We start from the raw sequence: 19,036 nt of genomic DNA, 5'->3' as shown, positions 1-19,036 counted from the left end.
GAACTAATAGATCTATGGTCACATATCGATGCAAAAAATCTGATTTATTACATTTAAAGTTTCCAAATACTGCTCTGAATCATTAACACGTCGTCGTTTTTCATCGACTGTGCCTCGATGCCACGTTTCGACAATCGCAGCTCCATCTGTGTGTCAGTCGCACGACTTATTGAGTGCCGATGCCACGAATTTGCAGCTCAGCAATTCCTTTTGGAAAAATGGGACATTGGACCAGGTTACTTTCGTCTCGGGGTCCTGAATCTCTATTTAGTTACCTATTTGTTATCAAAATTCATTAGTGGATGTATGAAATCGTACGTTTTATCAGATAACATTGACGCGTTCTGTCAAAATCTATTATGAAAAACCGTTTTTCATTTTCATTATGCAACGGAACAACAAATTTTGTATGAATCAATTCCATTAGGGCTCCAAGAACAAAGCGAATGCTTTAATGTGACCCGTCACGGTGTTTATAGTCTGAGAACTTTTATCGATTGATTCGAAAAGTTGGTCGAGGTCGAATCTAAAAGAAATCCTAGATATATAAAGAATAATCACGGTTAAGACGAATCTAAGTTGATGATTCAACTTTTAACGAAAGCATTTTGGAATTTTGGAATTTGGGAAATTTCTATTTCAACCGAATGTTACCAAATTGATGAAAAACGTCAAATCTGACATACTAGTGCTATTTGAGTTGTTTGTAGCTATTTGAAACATTCGTTTTAATTAAAAAAATGAAATAAAATATGAAATACCATTTCGAATCATCGTTTTTAACTAATTTTCCGGATTGGATTCGCTAAAAGATTTAAAATTCACTCACAAACCCCCTGACTATAAAATTTGATTTTGCCGAATGACTTTCAGCTTTTGAAAGAGAGGCATTCATACAAAAAAAAATCCACTTGTTGTGATTTTACTAATGGAATCGGAGAACCGGGTTATTATTTGCACATTTTCCGGGCATTTAGGAAACGCCTAAGCCAAAAACCGTCCCTATTCAATGTATCAAATCCAAATAAAGAATTTTAATGTGCCAAAGAATTCCATTGTTAGAGATTTTATTAAAAATAGTGGAAAAAAAAAGGTAAACCGAAACGAATCACGAGATTAACAACAATACGAGCGATATGGCAACGTTTTATTGAACGAGGGGTATATAAAATAAATCCCGCGGGCCGGATACGGCCCGCGACAACCAATACTTTATTAGAACAAGAAAATGAAATGTTGTATTGTCAAAAAATGGATACAATTCGTTGTAATATTGTAAAAACTAAAAAATAAACATAAAAATACCCGAATAAAGATACAAATAAACTAAAATTTCAATATACAAAAAGGAAACTACAATGATTAACAAAATTATACACTTTCCAGTAAATATGCCTTCAAATTATTCGATTTGATTTCGATTAGCAAATGATTGTGCATTTTTTTCTCATTGTAAACTATTGAGCCCTCAACTAATTCTGAACCGTGCTTATAAATTAGTCAAATTCAAAGATGAATAAGGAAAATAGAGTCAGAATTTTGAATCTATTAAAAAAGTTTCTTTTCCAAAAAGATACGGCATAATTTGCGACAGGTAATTTTAGTATTGGATTTTACCGAAAATTTTGTGCTTCTGCATACCAAAAGAATCAAAAATTGACGGTTTTCTCGACCAGCAAACACACCGAAATAATCAATTACTTTGCATTGAATGTAAATACCGAATGATGATGATTCAGCTTTGTTTACTTGCAAAATAAAACTTTGATAACGCAAAAACTGATGTAAAGTATCTAAGATTAACTTATAATTAACTAATAAAAAACAAAAATCGATCAATTTATATTTTAAAACAGTCTTTGTGTAATTTCAAAAAATAGAAACACATACTTTTCTAAAACCCCTCGTATTCTCAAGTCTGCAATTTAATACTATTTAATACTATAACCTTCATAGTTTATACAGAGCGTTTAAAAAAAATAATTTCGAAATAATTAATATCGATTTCGTCTGTTTTTATACGGAGCGTTCGAAAAAAAATAATTTCCAAATAATTAATATCGATTTCGTCTGTTTTTATACGGAGCGTTTGAAAAAAAATAATTTCGAAATAATTAATATCGATTTCGTCTGTTTTTATACGCAGCGTTTGAAAAAAAAATAATTTCCAAATAATTTATATCGATTTCGTCTGTTTTTATACGGAGCGTTTGAAAAAAAATAATTTCCAAATAATTAATATCGATTTCGTCTGTTTTTATACGGAGCGTTCGAAAAAAAATAATTTCGAAATAATTAATATCGATTTCGTCTGTTTATACGGAGCGTTTGAAAAAAAATAATTTCGAAATAATTAATATCGATTTCGACTGTTTTTATACGGAGCGTTTGAAAAAAAATAATTTCGAAATAATTAATATCGATTTCGACTGTTTTTATACGGAGCGTTTGAAAAAAAATAATTTCGAAATAATTAATATCGATTTCGTCTGTTTTTATACGGAGCGTTCGAAAAAAAATAATTTCCAAATAATTAATATCGATTTCGTCTGTTTTTATACGCAGCGTTTGAAAAAAAAATAATTTCCAAATAATTTATATCGATTTCGTCTGTTTTTATACGGAGCGTTTGAAAAAAAATAATTTCCAAATAATTAATATCGATTTCGTCTGTTTTTATACGGAGCGTTCGAAAAAAAATAATTTCGAAATAATTAATATCGATTTCGTCTGTTTATACGGAGCGTTTGAAAAAAAATAATTTCGAAATAATTAATATCGATTTCGACTGTTTTTATACGGAGCGTTTGAAAAAAAATAATTTCGAAATAATTAATATCGATTTCGACTGTTTTTATACGGAGCGTTTGAAAAAAAAATAATTTCGAAATAATTAATATCGATTTCGTCTGTTTATACGGAGCGTTTGAAAAAAAATAATTTCGAAATAATTAATATCGATTTCGACTGTTTTTATACGGAGCGTTTGAAAAAAAATAATTTCGAAATAATTAATATCGATTTCGACTGTTTTTATACGGAGCGTTTGAAAAAAAATAATTTCGAAATAATTAATATCGATTTCGACTGTTTTTATACGGAGCGTTTGAAAAAAAAATAATTTCGAAATAATTAATATCGATTTCGTCTGTTTTTATACGGAGCGTTTGAAAAAAAATAATTTCGAAATAATTAATATCGATTTCGACTGTTTTTATACGGAGCGTTTGAAAAAAAAATAATTTCGAAATAATTAATATCGATTTCGTCTGTTTTTATACGGAGCGTTTGAAAAAAAATAATTTCGAAATAATTAATATCGATTTCGACTGTTTTTATACGGAGCGTTTGAAAAAAAATAATTTCGAAATAATTAATATCGATTTCGACTGTTTTTATACGGAGCGTTTGAAAAAAAAATAATTTCGAAATAATTAATATCGATTTCGTCTGTTTTTATACGGAGCGTTTGAAAAAAAATAATTTCGAAATAATTAATATCGATTTCGTCTGTTTTTATACGGAGCGTTTGAAAAAAAATAATTTCGAAATAATTAATATCGATTTCGTCTGTTTATACGGAGCGTTTGAAAAAAAATAATTTCGAAATAATTAATATCGATTTCGACTGTTTTTATACGGAGCGTTTGAAAAAAAAATAATTTCGAAATAATTAATATCGATTTCGTCTGTTTTTATACGGAGCGTTTGAAAAAAAATAATTTCGAAATAATTTATATCGATTTCAGAATATAGTACGTGGAGAATATTTCTTGCACCGCCCCTGAAGGTCATTTCTATCTTGTTTTTTTTCATTTCAATTTACCAAGGCCACTATAATGGTTACATTTAATATAATGATTGTATGATTATATTAAAAAAATGCCCACAAATCAGATATTATCTCGTTGTAGTTTTGATTTAAATATTGTCTAATCATTTTGGGTATTGTTTCGAACGGATTTCGTCTAGAGGTTCTTAAAGGCGAAAATCGAATACTTTGATTTCACTACAGGTTCTTTAATATAATTAAAAAAACTAATTCCGTTAATTTATTCACGGTACAAAAAACTTGGTAGCGTCAAATACGATGCAGAACAAAAATATCGAAAATAAAATTTGTAAAATCATTAATTACCAAACTAAAATATTTATAAATAAAAAGATGTCGTACGATCCTTTCCGGACAATATTTTAATCAATTAGTAAGCTAGTTGTCTACAATATTTATTTTTTTTGCCTTAAACAACATCTGAAGCCGCTAGACTTGGTGTAGTGGTTGTATGAACAGTTCTCAGTCTCGTCGAAACGCGCGTCAGACTTATCTTCAAAAAAAGCAAAGAAAAAAAGCAAAAAAAAAAGATGTAAAGGCTGAAAGACACGTCAACGTTTTAATATGACAACGGAAAAGACAAAAATTTGCTTTTATCAATCAAGGAGACTTATTAAAATTTTATATAGTTAGAAAATTTGAGAATAAGGTGTATTGTGAGCTTAAAAAAGCTCTAGAAAGACCGAAAGGTAAAAAAGTAAACCGAAATATCTTGAGAAAATGATTTTGGAACTGGTTTATAAATAAGATATCAAAAAGTAATTAAAATAAAGAAAATCGGTTATCAAAATCCAGTATTTTTTTTATTTACAGTTTATATTAGTTAGTGAAAAAAAAGAATGTTTGAAACTCGTAAGCATACACCCACAATACGGTGTATTTTGTGCTTTAAATCATCTGCTAAACGACAAAACAAAGAATCCTTGTATACCTACCCGCATTTTCCGTCCAATACCCCATCAATTTTATAGATAGTTGTCCACGGGACACCTTTATGGAAGATAATAGCGTTTAAGACACTAAACCTGTCCAGGACGTCAAGTGGGTGGCTATAACACAAACATAAATCTTCAACAGACACAATCAAAGACACCAAAATGTAAAAAAAAAGCAAAGTACTCAAACAACAAGTATTAAAAAACGATCTAATATCGAAATTTCAAAATAAATGTTTTCAAAATACAAGAATTCAATCTGTTTTATATCGTTACCCATAGAAAATTCGGTTTTTTCAAAAAAATTAGTCACGAAAAAGTCTGTAGACACGTCAGATACTTATAAATACGAAATCTCAATCCCCGACTGACTTACAGCGGATTTAGACTAAAATATGAGGGGTTGTTGTCGTTTATTGACACACCATGAGGGTTGTTGTGACTTTTTTTGAGATATAAGGTAAAAAAACACATTTGGAACTTGAAAATTCGAGAGCTGCAGTCCTGGAGAGTTGTTGCTGTTTATTTTTACATAACGTACTCTAATAAGTTCTAAAAAACGATATAATATCGAAATTTCAAATTAAATGTTTTCAAAATACAAGAGTTCAATCTGTTTTATATCGTTACCCATAGAAAATTCGGTTTTTTTCGAAAAATTAGTCACGAAAAAGTCTGTAGACACGTCAGATACTTATAAATACGAAATCTCAATCCCTGACTGACTTACAGCGGATTTAGAATAAAATATGAGGGGTTGTTTTTGTTTAATTACACACCATGAGGGTTGTTGTGCCTTTTTTCGAGATATAAGGTAAAAAAACACATTTGGAACTTGAAAATTCGAGAGCTGCAGTTCTGGACAGTTGTTGCTGGTTATTTTTACATAACGTACTCTAATAAGTTCTAAAAAACGATATAATATCGAAATTTCAAAATAACTGTTATCAAAATACAAGAATTCAATCTGTTTTATATCGTTACCCATAGAAAATTCGGTTTTTTCAAAAAAATTAGTCACGAAAAAGTCTGTAGACACGTCAGATACTTATAAATCCAAAATCTTAATCCCTGACTTACTTACAGCGGATTTAGACTAAAATATGAGGGGTTGTTGTTGTTTATTGACACACCATGAGGGTTGTTGTGCCTTTTTTCGAGATATAAGGTAAAAAAACACATTTGGAACTTGAAAATTCGAGAGCTGCAGTTCTGGACAGTTGTTGCTGTTTATTTTTACATAACGTACTCTAATAAGTTCTAAAAAACGATATAATATCGAAATTTCAAAATAAATGTTATCAAAATACAAGAATTCAATCTGTTTTATATCGTTACCCATAGAAAATTCGGTTTTTTCAAAAAAATTAGTCACGAAAAAGTCTGTAGACACGTCAGATACTTATAAATACGAAATCTCAATCCCTGACTGACTTACAGCGGATTTAGACTAAAATATGAGGGGTTGTTTTTGTTTAATTACACACCATGAGGGTTGTTGTGCCTTTTTTCGAAATATAAGGTAAAAAAACACATTTGGAACTTGAAAATTCGAGAGCTGCAGTCCTGGAGAGTTGTTGCTGTTTATTTTTACATAACGTACTCTAATAAGTTCTAAAAAACGATATAATATCGAAATTTCAAATTAAATGTTTTCAAAATACAAGAATTCAATCTGTTTTATATCGTTACCCATAGAAAATTCGGTTTTTTCAAAAAAATTAGTCACGAAAAAGTCTGTAGACACGTCAGATACTTATAAATACGAAATCTCAATCCCTGACTGACTTACAGCAATTTTAGACTAAAATATGAGGGGTTGTTGTCGTTTATTGACACACCATGAGGATTGTTGTGACTTTTTTTGAGATATAAGGTAAAAAAACACATTTGGAACTTGAAAATTCGAGAGCTGCAGTCCTGGAGAGTTGTTGCTGTTTATTTTTACATAACGTACTCTAATAAGTTCTAAAAAACGATATAATATCGAAATTTCAAATTAAATGTTTTCAAAATACAAGAATTCAATCTGTTTTATATCGTTACCCATAGAAAATTCGGTTTTTTCAAAAAAATTAGTCACGAAAAAGTCTGTAGACACGTCAGATACTTATAAATACGAAATCTCAATCCCCGACTGACTTACAGCGGATTTAGACTAAAATATGAAGGGTTGTTGTCGTTTATTGACACACCATGAGGGTTTTTGTGACTTTTTTTGAGATATAAGGTAAAAAAACACATTTGGAACTTGAAAATTCGAGAGCTGCAGTCCTGGAGAGTTGTTGCTGTTTATTTTTACATAACGTACTCTAATAAGTTCTAAAAAACGATATAATATCGAAATTTCAAATTAAATGTTTTCAAAATACAAGAGTTCAATCTGTTTTATATCGTTACCCATAGAAAATTCGGTTTTTTCAAAAAAATTAATCACGAAAAAGTCTGTAGACACGTCAGATACTTATAAATACGAAATCTCAATCCCCGACTGACTTACAGCGGATTTAGACTAAAATATGAGGGGTTGTTGTCGTTTATTGACACACCATGAGGGTTGTTGTGACTTTTTTTGAGATATAAGGTAAAAAAACACATTTGGAACTTGAAAATTCGAGAGCTGCAGTCCTGGAGAGTTGTTGCTGTTTATTTTTACATAACGTACTCTAATAAGTTCTAAAAAACGATATAATATCGAAATTTCAAATTAAATGTTTTCAAAATACAAGAATTCAATCTGTTTTATATCGTTACCCATAGAAAATTCGGTTTTTTCAAAAAAATTAGTCACGAAAAAGTCTGTAGACACGTCAGATACTTATAGATACGAAATCTCAATCCCCGACTGACTTACAGCGGATTTAGACTAAAATATGAGGGGTTGTTGTTGTTTATTGATACACCATGAGAGTTGTTGTGCCTTTTTTCGAGATATAAGGTAAAAAAACACATTTGAAACTTGAAAATTCGAGATCTACAGTCCTGGAGGGTTGTTGCTGTTTATTTTTACATAACGTACTCAAATAAGTTTTAAAAAACGATCTAATATCGAAATTTCAAAATAAATGTTATTAAAATACAAGAATTCAATCTGTTTTATATCGTTACCCATAGAAAATTCGGTTTTTTTCGAAAAATTAGTCACGAAAAAGTCTGTAGACACGTCAGATACTTATAAATCCAAAATCTTAATCCCTGACTGACTTACAGCGGATTTAGAATAAAATATGAGGGGCTGTCGTTGTTTATTTACACACCACGAGGGTTGTTGTACCTTTTTTTGAGATATAAGGTAAAAAAACACATTTGGAACTTGAAAATTCGAGAGCTGCAGTCCTGGAGAGTTGTTGCTGTTTATTTTTACATAACGTACTCTAATAAGTTCTAAAAAACGATATAATATCGAAATTTCAAAATAAATGTTTTCAAAATACAAGAATTCAATCTGTTTTATATCGTTACCCATAGAAAATTCGGTTTTTTCAAAAAAATTAGTCACGAAAAAGTCTGTAGACACGTCAGATACTTATAAATACGAAATCTCAATCCCTGACTGACTTACAGCAATTTTAGACTAAAATATGAGGGGTTGTTGTCGTTTATTGACACACCATGAGGGTTGTTGTACCTTTTTTTGAGATATAAGGTAAAAAAACACATTTAAAACTTGAAAATTCGAGAGCTACAGTCCTGGAGAGTTGTTGCTGTTTATTTTTACATAACGTACTCAAATAAGTTTTAAAAAACGATCTAATATCGAAATTTCAAAATAAATGTTATTAAAATACAAGAATTCAATCTGTTTTATATCGTTACCCATAGAAAATTCGGTTTTTTTCGAAAAATTAGTCACGAAAAAGTCTGTAGACACGTCAGATACTTATAAATACGAAATCTCAATCCCTGACTGACTTACAGCAATTTTAGACTAAAATATGAGGGGTTGTTGTCGTTTATTGACACACCATGAGGGTTGTTGTGACTTTTTTTGAGATATAAGGTGAAAAAACACATTTGGAACTTGAAAATTCGAGAGCTGCAGTCCTGGAGAGTTGTTGCTGTTTATTTTTACATAACGTACTCAAATAAGTTTTAAAAAACGATCTAATATCGAAATTTCAAAATAAATGTTATTAAAATACAAGAATTCAATCTGTTTTATATCGTTACCCATAGAAAATTCGGTTTTTTTCGAAAAATTAGTCACGAAAAAGTCTGTAGACACGTCAGATACTTATAAATCCAAAATCTTAATCCCTGACTGACTTACAGCGGATTTAGAATAAAATATGAGGGGCTGTCGTTGTTTATTTACACACCACGAGGGTTGTTGTACCTTTTTTTGAGATATAAGGTAAAAAAACACATTTGGAACTTGAAAATTCGAGAGCTGCAGTCCTGGAGAGTTGTTGCTGTTTATTTTTACATAACGTACTCTAATAAGTTCTAAAAAACGATATAATATCGAAATTTCAAAATAAATGTTTTCAAAATACAAGAATTCAATCTGTTTTATATCGTTACCCATAGAAAATTCGGTTTTTTCAAAAAAATTAGTCACGAAAAAGTCTGTAGACACGTCAGATACTTATAAATACGAAATCTCAATCCCTGACTGACTTACAGCAATTTTAGACTAAAATATGAGGGGTTGTTGTCGTTTATTGACACACCATGAGGGTTGTTGTACCTTTTTTTGAGATATAAGGTAAAAAAACACATTTAAAACTTGAAAATTCGAGAGCTACAGTCCTGGAGAGTTGTTGCTGTTTATTTTTACATAACGTACTCAAATAAGTTTTAAAAAACGATCTAATATCGAAATTTCAAAATAAATGTTATTAAAATACAAGAATTCAATCTGTTTTATATCGTTACCCATAGAAAATTCGGTTTTTTTCGAAAAATTAGTCACGAAAAAGTCTGTAGACACGTCAGATACTTATAAATACGAAATCTCAATCCCTGACTGACTTACAGCAATTTTAGACTAAAATATGAGGGGTTGTTGTCGTTTATTGACACACCATGAGGGTTGTTGTGACTTTTTTTGAGATATAAGGTGAAAAAACACATTTGGAACTTGAAAATTCGAGAGCTGCAGTCCTGGAGAGTTGTTGCTGTTTATTTTTACATAACGATGATTGTTGAGACTTTCTTTGAGATATTCTGAATGCGTGTTTATTACATAGATGTCCAACGCCTAATTTTCCTCATCTCTACGTATAGTTTTCACATATTTTCAGTGTTTCATGTGACTGAAATCACTTTGGTTTCATCTAAATTCGAACCCATTTCGTAGACTTCAACCTCTTTCTACTTCCTGGATGATATCGAAGAAGATACCATCCATTTAAATATCGTCTGCACAGTCTTTATAGGAAAAAACTGTTGGGGTTTGTTTGTTTAGATAAAAATACGTAGAAACAATTTTTTATACTTTTATTCACATCTATTAGATTCAAAACTAGTTTCATAATCTCTGAGAAAGCGAATCTTTACGCTTCAAGCCTACAAAGAGTTTTTTTTTCAATTCTATTGGTATAAAATCACCATAACTAAGTTTTATTGATAAATTAATCTTCAAAAATCTTGTTGACCTTCCTATGATGTTTAGTGTGCAACTTCCTGGTTAATTTCATATTAAATTTGTTTCATAGTTTACTCACTTTGAAAACTAATTATTTTATTCAGTTTTCGGTGTAAATCCACCTCATTATGTCATATTAAACTGCAGATTTCTTTTAATTGTCTTATTGTACTTTCTAGATTGACCCTGTATATTATATAGAATCTTATTCCGTCTAAATTTCAACGATTTGTTAACTGAAGTGGTTACTAAATCCAATTACTTATCATTTGTTTGCAAATCATAAGGATTCCCGCGTATTTTTTACATGGAAATGAAAATTTCGTCGCTGATTTAGTAGCAATTTCCTCATTTCAAAAACAAACCTCGTTATACAGCTAGAAATTAATACAGAGAATAACAAAAATGCTGTTCAAATACCAGGGATTGATTTACCTTCTCTATAACGAGAATATTCTGCTAGTTTGAGATTTTTTTTTTCGTCTACCGCGGAAAAACAAACAAATTTTCAATCCCCGTCTATTTCATTTTCCAAGCTTTTGGTTAACAATGAATTTATCAAAATGGAAACATCGCCAATAAATATATATATGCATAGAGCAAATTGCATGGTATTGGCAATTGTTTGGGAATTTGTGGGAGTTGTATCATTATTTGTTTAGTAGTAGTACGAATCGACAGATTATTTGTGTACAATAATCAATTTTATGTCAATTAATAGCGTAGATAACTCAATATGTTTATTTTAATAATTCTATTATGTAACTTGTATAAAAACTTTTCTACATAGTTTACCAGACATATTTCCATTTGTATAAAAAACTTTGACCAGTCGAACTACTCTAAAAACCTAAAATAACCATTCCACAAGGTACAAGATCAAAAAATCTATCGAATCAAGTAGATACATTTCAAAAAATACGTATAAATATGATTGTGAATAATTTCAAAGTTTTTTAATTCTAAAAACAACGATTTATAGACTTTCGAACCTACTAAAAGATGTAAAAATTGTATTTCATAATTAAAAGTCGATGTTCTTAGAACTAAAACATCTGCCTCCAGGTCCAGGTGAGGTTGATTTAGCACCTTACTAAATCTCCAAGTGTTTTCTAAAGTTGTAATACCAAACTGTGAGTTGTTTTCCAATCCACCTATCGAGAAAAATGTCGTTAAAAATCATTTCTAACTGTAAAATTTGTATGATTAACATCGTGCCTCCAGGTGAGGTTAATTTAGTACCGGTAACCTCGATCTAAATCCATAAGGGAGCTTTAATCCATTAAGAAACCTCTACGTAGAAAAATCTGTACTTTGCACTATTCACTAAATTTCCAAGTGTTTTCTAAAGTTGTAATACCAAACTGTGAGTTGTTTTCCAATCCACCTATCGAGAAAAATGTCGTTAAAAATCATTTCTAACTGTAAAATTTGTATGATTAACATCGTGCCTCCAGGTGAGGTTAATTTAGTACCGGTAACCTCGATCTAAATCCATAAGGGAGCTTTAATCCATTAAGAAACCTCTACGTAGAAAAATATGTACTTTGCACTATTCACTAAATCTCCAAGTGTTTTCTAAGGTTCTAATTCCAAACTGTGAGGCTTGCTCATAATCTTGGATCTCGCAGTAATTACCGACGATGTAATTTGCAGTTTTTCGACTATGAGATAGCTACGCTGAACCCAAGATATTTGGATGAGCCTTTTAGAGAACTTTAATGAAGACGAATTTCAACCAAATCTCCCCCTTTGAATTATGAACTCCCCATTGGGGACGTTTTGAAATAGAAGGGGGGTCGTGTGGTACCTTGTTGGAAAGGGATTTTAGTCCTCTATTCATCGATAATAAGTTTTCTAAATTTGGTGTAATAATAATAGAGAAAACGAATTTTTAAGATGTTCAAAATGTCTAACGATTTTGGAAATATCGTACAACATTTTGTATTATTATAAAAAGCAGATTTACGTGAGTTATAGGTTATTTGGTGGGAGAGAACGGTCATGGGAAAAGAGAATTAAGTGATTTTCTGAAAAACCGTTTTTTATTTAGATACTACCCAAAACGACTGCTGTTTTAGGTATGTTTTAGGAGAAGTGAAGCCGGTACCAAATGATGATACCGAAACTTCCAACGTTGATCGCTGGTATGATTGGACGCATCGTGTGGTCTTAGTGGTACAACTACACACACTTCTGGCTCTCTTTCATTTGAATGATACCCAGAAGACGCTAGATCTAGATTGTATTGCGCAGAGGACATTCAACCTCCAGAGCGCTACGCCTGGAAACGAACGAAATAGAAAATTTCTCTTTATTTTGTTTTGAAATTTCGTTTTCTAGAGAAAATAGAAACGATTAATGTATAAAAAAGACTTAGTACACGTCTGGTATCATGTTTAAACCAAACGCCTTTACAGACAGCCACGTTTCAATCTGGAAGGGAACGAAATAGAAGATTTCTCTTTGTTTCGCTTTGGAATTTCGTTTTCTACAGGAAATAATAACGATTGAGGTACAAAAAGGACTCAGTACACGTCTGGTATCATGTTTGAACCAAACGCCTCTACAAGCATGTCCATTTTACTGTGGAAGCAAACAAAATAGAAGATTTCTCATTATTTCCCTTCGAAATTTCGTTTTCTAGAGAAAATAAAAACGATTGGGGTACAAAAAGGACTCAGTACACGTCTGGTATCATGTTTGAACCAAACGCCTCTACAAGCATGTCCATTTTACTGTGGAAGCAAACAAAATAGAAGATTTCTCATTATTACCCTTCGAAATTTCGTTTTCTAGAGAAAATAAAAACGATTGGGGTACAAAAAGGACTCAGTACACGTCTGGTATCATGTTTGAACCAAACGCCTCTACAAGCATGTCCATTTTACTGTGGAAGCAAACAAAATAGAAGATTTCTCATTATTTCCCTTCGAAATTTCGTTTTCTAGAGAAAATAAAAACGATTGGGGTACAAAAAGGACTCAGTACACGTCTGGTATCATGTTTGAACCAAACGCCTCTACAAGCATGTCCATTTTACTGTGGAAGCAAACAAAATAGAAGATTTCTCATTATTACCCTTCGAAATTTCGTTTTCTAGAGAAAATAAAAACGATTGGGGTACAAAAAGGACTCAGTACACGTCTGGTATCATGTTTGAACCAAACGCCTCTACAAGCATGTCCATTTTACTGTGGAAGCAAACAAAATAGAAGATTTCTCATTATTTCCCTTCGAAATTTCGTTTTCTAGAGAAAATAAAAACGATTGGGGTACAAAAAGGACTCAGTACACGTCTGGTATCATGTTTAAACCAAACACCTTTACAGGCAGCCACGTTTCAATCTGGAAGGGAACGAAATAGAAGATTTCTCTTTGTTTCGCTTTGAAATTTTATTTTCTACAGGAAATAGAAACGATGGGAGTACAAAAAAGACTCAGTACACGTCTGGTATCATGTTTAAACCAAACGCCTTTACAGACAGCCACGTTTCAATCTGGAAGGGAACGAAATAGAATATTTCTCTTTGTTTCGCTTTGAAATTTTATTTTCTACAGGAAATAGAAACGATGGGAGTACAAAAAAGACTCAGTACACGTCTGGTATCATGTTTAAACCAATTCATTTCTATAAATGAATTTAGGGAAAGTTCCAGTTTTAATCCAACGTATTGGAAGGTGAATGTGGACATTTCGATTTACTATGACTATAATGGTATCACTTCCAGAGAAAAAATAATAGAAATGTATATCTTTTACCTTGTTTCTTGGTGAAGTGTGTTCAATTCTGATTGATATTACGATATATTTCACTTTCTAATAATTATAACGCCGGGTATCTAGAGAACCATTAATATTTCGAAATCAACATAACAATGAAAATTTATTAACGTGTTAAATATCTTTAATAGTCTCTCGAGATGGAATTCTTCTTTGTGTAGTATATACAAGCAATCTATAAAATATTCTGCCCATATAAAACGGTTTTCATTGAAGCATTGTATCGAAAATGGACGATAATTCAACGGATTTCACACAGTGTAACGAGAAACGTATTAAGAAATATAACTAGGAGGAAAGGAGGGGCTTCGTGCGAGGGTAAAAATTACCTTCTTGTAATCTACCAAGAAATTAGAATACGTAGATGGATACGGAATTATAATGAGTAATTTCTAACTAATAAAATCGTTGATTGGTTCGTTTTAAACAGAAATTTTCTCATAGCGATGTATTTTAGATCTTCCTGCAACGACTCTTCGTCTGATCTTTTTCTTTTAATGCTTAGAGTCATGTTAAGACCGTGAATTGCGTCTCAATATTTCCTAGCTACTGCTCATCAATTATTAACATTGTAGAGACGATTTTGCCCACCACATCAATCAGCGATGTCTTTTAAATACAACAGGAACTTTGCAGGACGTTCAGTATGTACAAAAAGCACTCAGTACACGTCTGCTATCATGTTTAAACCAAACGCGTTTACAGGCAGGTACATTTTACTCTGGAAACGAACGAAATGGGAGATTTCTCAATATTTTGCTTTGAAATTGCGTTTTCTACTGAAAATAAAAACGATTTGTGTACAAAAAGGACTCAGTACACGTCTGGTATCATGTTTAAACCAAACGCGTTTACAGGCAGGTACATTTTACTCTGGAAACGAACAAAATAGAAGATTTCTCATTATGTTGCTTTGAAATTTCGTTTTCTACTGAAAATAAAAACGATTGGTGTACAAAAAGGACTCAGTTCATGTCTGGTATCATGTTTAAACCAAACGCCTTCACAGGCAGGTACATTTTACTCTGGAAACGAACAAAATAGAAGATTTCTCATTATGTTGCTTTGAAATTTCGTTTTCTACTGAAAATAAAAACGATTGGTGTACAAAAAGGACTCAGTTCATGTCTGGTATCATGTTTAAACCAAACGCCTTCACAGGCAGGTACATTTTACTCTGGAAACGAACAAAATAGAAGATTTCTCATTATGTTGCTTTGAAATTTCGTTTTCTACTGAAAATAAAAACGATTGGTGTACAAAAAGGACTCAGTTCATGTCTGGTATCATGTTTAAACCAAACACCTTTACAGGCAGGTATATTTTACTGTGGAAACGAACGAAACGGGAGATTTCTTATTATTTTGCTTTGAAATTTCGTTTTCTAAAGAAAATAGAAACGATTGGTGTACAAAAAGGACTCAGTTCATGTCTGGTATCATGTTTAAACCAAACGCCTTTACAGGCAGGTACCTTTTACTGTGGAAACGAACAAAATAGAAGATTTCTCATTATTTTGCTTCGAAATTTCGTTTTCTACTGAAAATAAAAACGATTGGGGTACAAAAAGTACTCAGTACACGTCTGGTATCATGTTTAATCCAAACGCCTTTACAGGCAGGTACATTTCACTCTGGAAACGAACGAAATGGGAGATTTCTCATTATTTTGCTTTGAAATTTCGTTTTCTACTGAAAATAAAAACGATTGGTGTACATAAAGGACTCAGTACACGTCTGGTATCATGTTTGAACCAAACACCTTTACAGGCAGGTATATTTTACTGTGGAAACGAACGAAACGGGAGATTTCTTATTATTTTGCTTTGAAATTTCGTTTTCTAAAGAAAATAGAAACGATTGGTGTACAAAAAGGACTCAGTTTATGTCTGGTATCGTGTTTAAACCAAACGCCTTTACAGGCAGGTACGTTTTACTGTAGAAGGGTACAAAATAGAAGATTTCTAATTATTTTACTTTGAAATTTCGTTTTCTAGAGAAAATAAAAACGATTGGTGTACAAAAAGGACTCAGTTCATGTCTGGTATCATGTTTAAACCAAACGCCTTTACAGGCAGGTACCTTTTACTGTGGAAACGAACAAAATAGAAGATTTCTCATTATTTTGCTTCGAAATTTCGTTTTCTACTGAAAATAAAAACGATTGGGGTACAAAAAGTACTCAGTACACGTCTGGTATCATGTTTAATCCAAACGCCTTTACAGGCAGGTACATTTTACTCTGGAAACGAACGAAATGGGAGATTTCTCATTATTTTGCTTTGAAATTTCGTTTTCTACTGAAAATAAAAACGATTGGTGTACATAAAGGACTCAGTACACGTCTGGTATCATGTTTGAACCAAACACCTTTACAGGCAGGTATATTTTACTGTGGAAACGAACGAAACGGGAGATTTCTTATTATTTTGCTTTGAAATTTCGTTTTCTAAAGAAAATAGAAACGATTGGTGTACAAAAAGGACTCAGTTTATGTCTGGTATCGTGTTTAAACCAAACACCTTCACAAGCAGGTACATTTTACTCGTCTATTACGTTTTATAATTTAATATTCAGTTGTAGCAAGTTAATCTGGTGTAATAAAAAATTTTTTTCTATGGTATATCAAACAAAATTGTCTACAAAGGTTTTTATAATCTACAATCGGTATTTGAGGAACTAATTTTCAATTTTCTATACCGTATGTCTCTAAAATAAATAAAGAAACGACATTTTATAAAGATAAATTGATATTAATACGCATTCGTTTGTTTCAGGAAATGCCATTTTGATATAAAACAATGGAACTGTTTTTAAAGTTAGTTGTGGTGTTTTTAGTGTTGTGTTTAGTAAATTTATCGTACAGCGCTCGATGGGCTCATTCGGTGTATCTGAATCCCGATTACCGGTTACTTTGGTCTTTAGGACCGAGTCCTTTAGAAATCACTTTCGAATTACAAGTAAAAACGATGGGATACGTCGGATTCGGGTTCTCAAAAGACGGTAGAATGGCCGGCTCCGATATGGTCATCGGTTGGGTCGACCACAAACAAGTTCATTTCCAGGTAAGATACAATAATCATTTAATAAATTCGATCACAGTATGGAAATATCATCCCCCTAAATCTGAATTATTAGAAAGTGGGTCGTGTGGTACCTTGTTGGAAAGGGATTTTTGTCCTCTATTCATCGATATAAAGTTTACTGAATTTGGTGCAATTGTATAGTAACTTTGAATACCTAAATGACAGCAGTCTACTATTTAGCTTTTTGACTGATATTTGGTATCTAATTTTTCCATTTATGTTTGCACCAAATTCAAAAAATGTCATATTGCTGAATAGAGGACTTAAAATCCTTTCCAACGAGGTGCAAAACAACCCCCTTATTTGTCGAATTAATTAAAAATTATTAGTTTGATTTTAGTGACATCTTTCGCTTGGTACCGAAACTAATTTTGATACAGATTTTACGAGGTATATACACAATTATCGTGTATGGATTTAGATCCGTTCCAAATTCTAATTTAAACTTTGATACGAATATAATTTATAAGGTTGATCAGATAAAATATTTTGTGATTTGTATGAAACTACTACTATTTATTAAAATGAAAGCATTTCGATGTAAAAAATACTAATAGAGGTAAAACATGAAATGGATCAATCATGGGACTTTACAAACTGGAATTATCGTATTTATAAATATCACGTGATGCGTTTTTTATTGTTTCGGGTGAAATATAAATAATTTAACGATTGTTTTTCATATTTTCCTTTTAATTCCATGTGTGATATTGGTTTATAATCGGTTTTAAGCTAATATCAACTCGAAATGATGAAAAAAAACTTTCCAACGGTAAATTATTATTACTATTATTGAAAAAAAAATATAGTTTATACAAAAACAAACAAGTATTTTGTTAAACAACACCTATAACAAGATAAAAACATTATTTTCTATATATTTTCTTGAATACTGTTGGTTTTAAGTATGTGTTTACAGTTGTCCAATGGAATGCGTTTAAGACTTTAATCTGACGAACGACTGATGGAATAAAAAATAAAGAACGTAATGGGCATTAAAATCCAATGACACCCAAACGTTTAAAAAGACAACATTTTGATCGTTCATAAATTTTTACACACGCTATTATGTACGAAACGAGTTTGCATTCGTAAAAAATAAACGTTACCTGCTAAAAATATACATTCTCGATATTTTTTAGTTAATATTTCTTAATAAAATACGAAACATGTAAAGATAAGTCTTTATAAGGATGTTCAGGATCATTCAGGAACATGGTACAAGATTAGAGGCTCAATTTCTTCTAATAAGAACCAGAATTACTTTATAGTCAACTCCAGACAGTATTTAGTGTTCAAAATAGGAAATAGGCTGGAAAAAGTTCAAATTGTTTAACGACAAGTTTCAATAACATCGTTCAAGTTGATTTTGCCACAAATTACAAGAATTGTGGCTCAAATTCTGCTAATAAGAACCAGAATTACTTTATAGTCAACTCCAGACAGTATTTAGTGTTCAAAATAGGAAATAGGTTGGAAAAAGTTCAAATTGTTTAACGACAAGTTTCAATAACATCGTTCAAGTTGATTTTGCCACATACAACAAGAATTGTGGCTCAAATTCTGCTAATAAGAACCAGAATTACTTTATAGTCAACTCCAGACAATATTTAGTGTTGAAAATAGGAAATAGGTTGGAAAAAGTTCAAATTTTTTAACGACAAGTTTCAATAACATCGCTCAAGTTGATTTTGCCACATATAACAAGAATTGTGGCTCAAATTCTGCTAATAAGAACCAGAATTACTTTATAGTCAACTCCAGACAGTATTTAGTGTTCAAAATAGGAAATATGTTGGAAAAAGTTCAAA

General features: G+C 31.3%; 1 protein-coding gene across 1 annotated transcript in view; it reads left to right on the top strand.

Moving 5' to 3' along the window:
- LOC130444614 (MOXD1 homolog 2) overlaps positions 1 to 19,036 on the top strand; it is a 109,270-nt gene that overhangs the window by 22,378 nt on the left and 67,856 nt on the right. The window contains exon 2 of the mRNA XM_056779848.1: positions 16,917 to 17,204. Within this exon, the coding sequence (XP_056635826.1) occupies positions 16,941 to 17,204 (264 nt within the window). The 5' untranslated portion in view covers positions 16,917 to 16,940. The remainder of the gene's footprint in view (positions 1 to 16,916; positions 17,205 to 19,036) is intronic.

Source organism: Diorhabda sublineata, chromosome 5 (genome assembly GCF_026230105.1).
Source record: "Diorhabda sublineata isolate icDioSubl1.1 chromosome 5, icDioSubl1.1, whole genome shotgun sequence".
In the NCBI taxonomy this organism is placed as follows: Eukaryota; Metazoa; Arthropoda; class Insecta; order Coleoptera; family Chrysomelidae; genus Diorhabda; species Diorhabda sublineata.
Note: the sequence above shows the minus strand (reverse complement) of the source record. Positions and strands in the feature narration are given on the sequence as shown.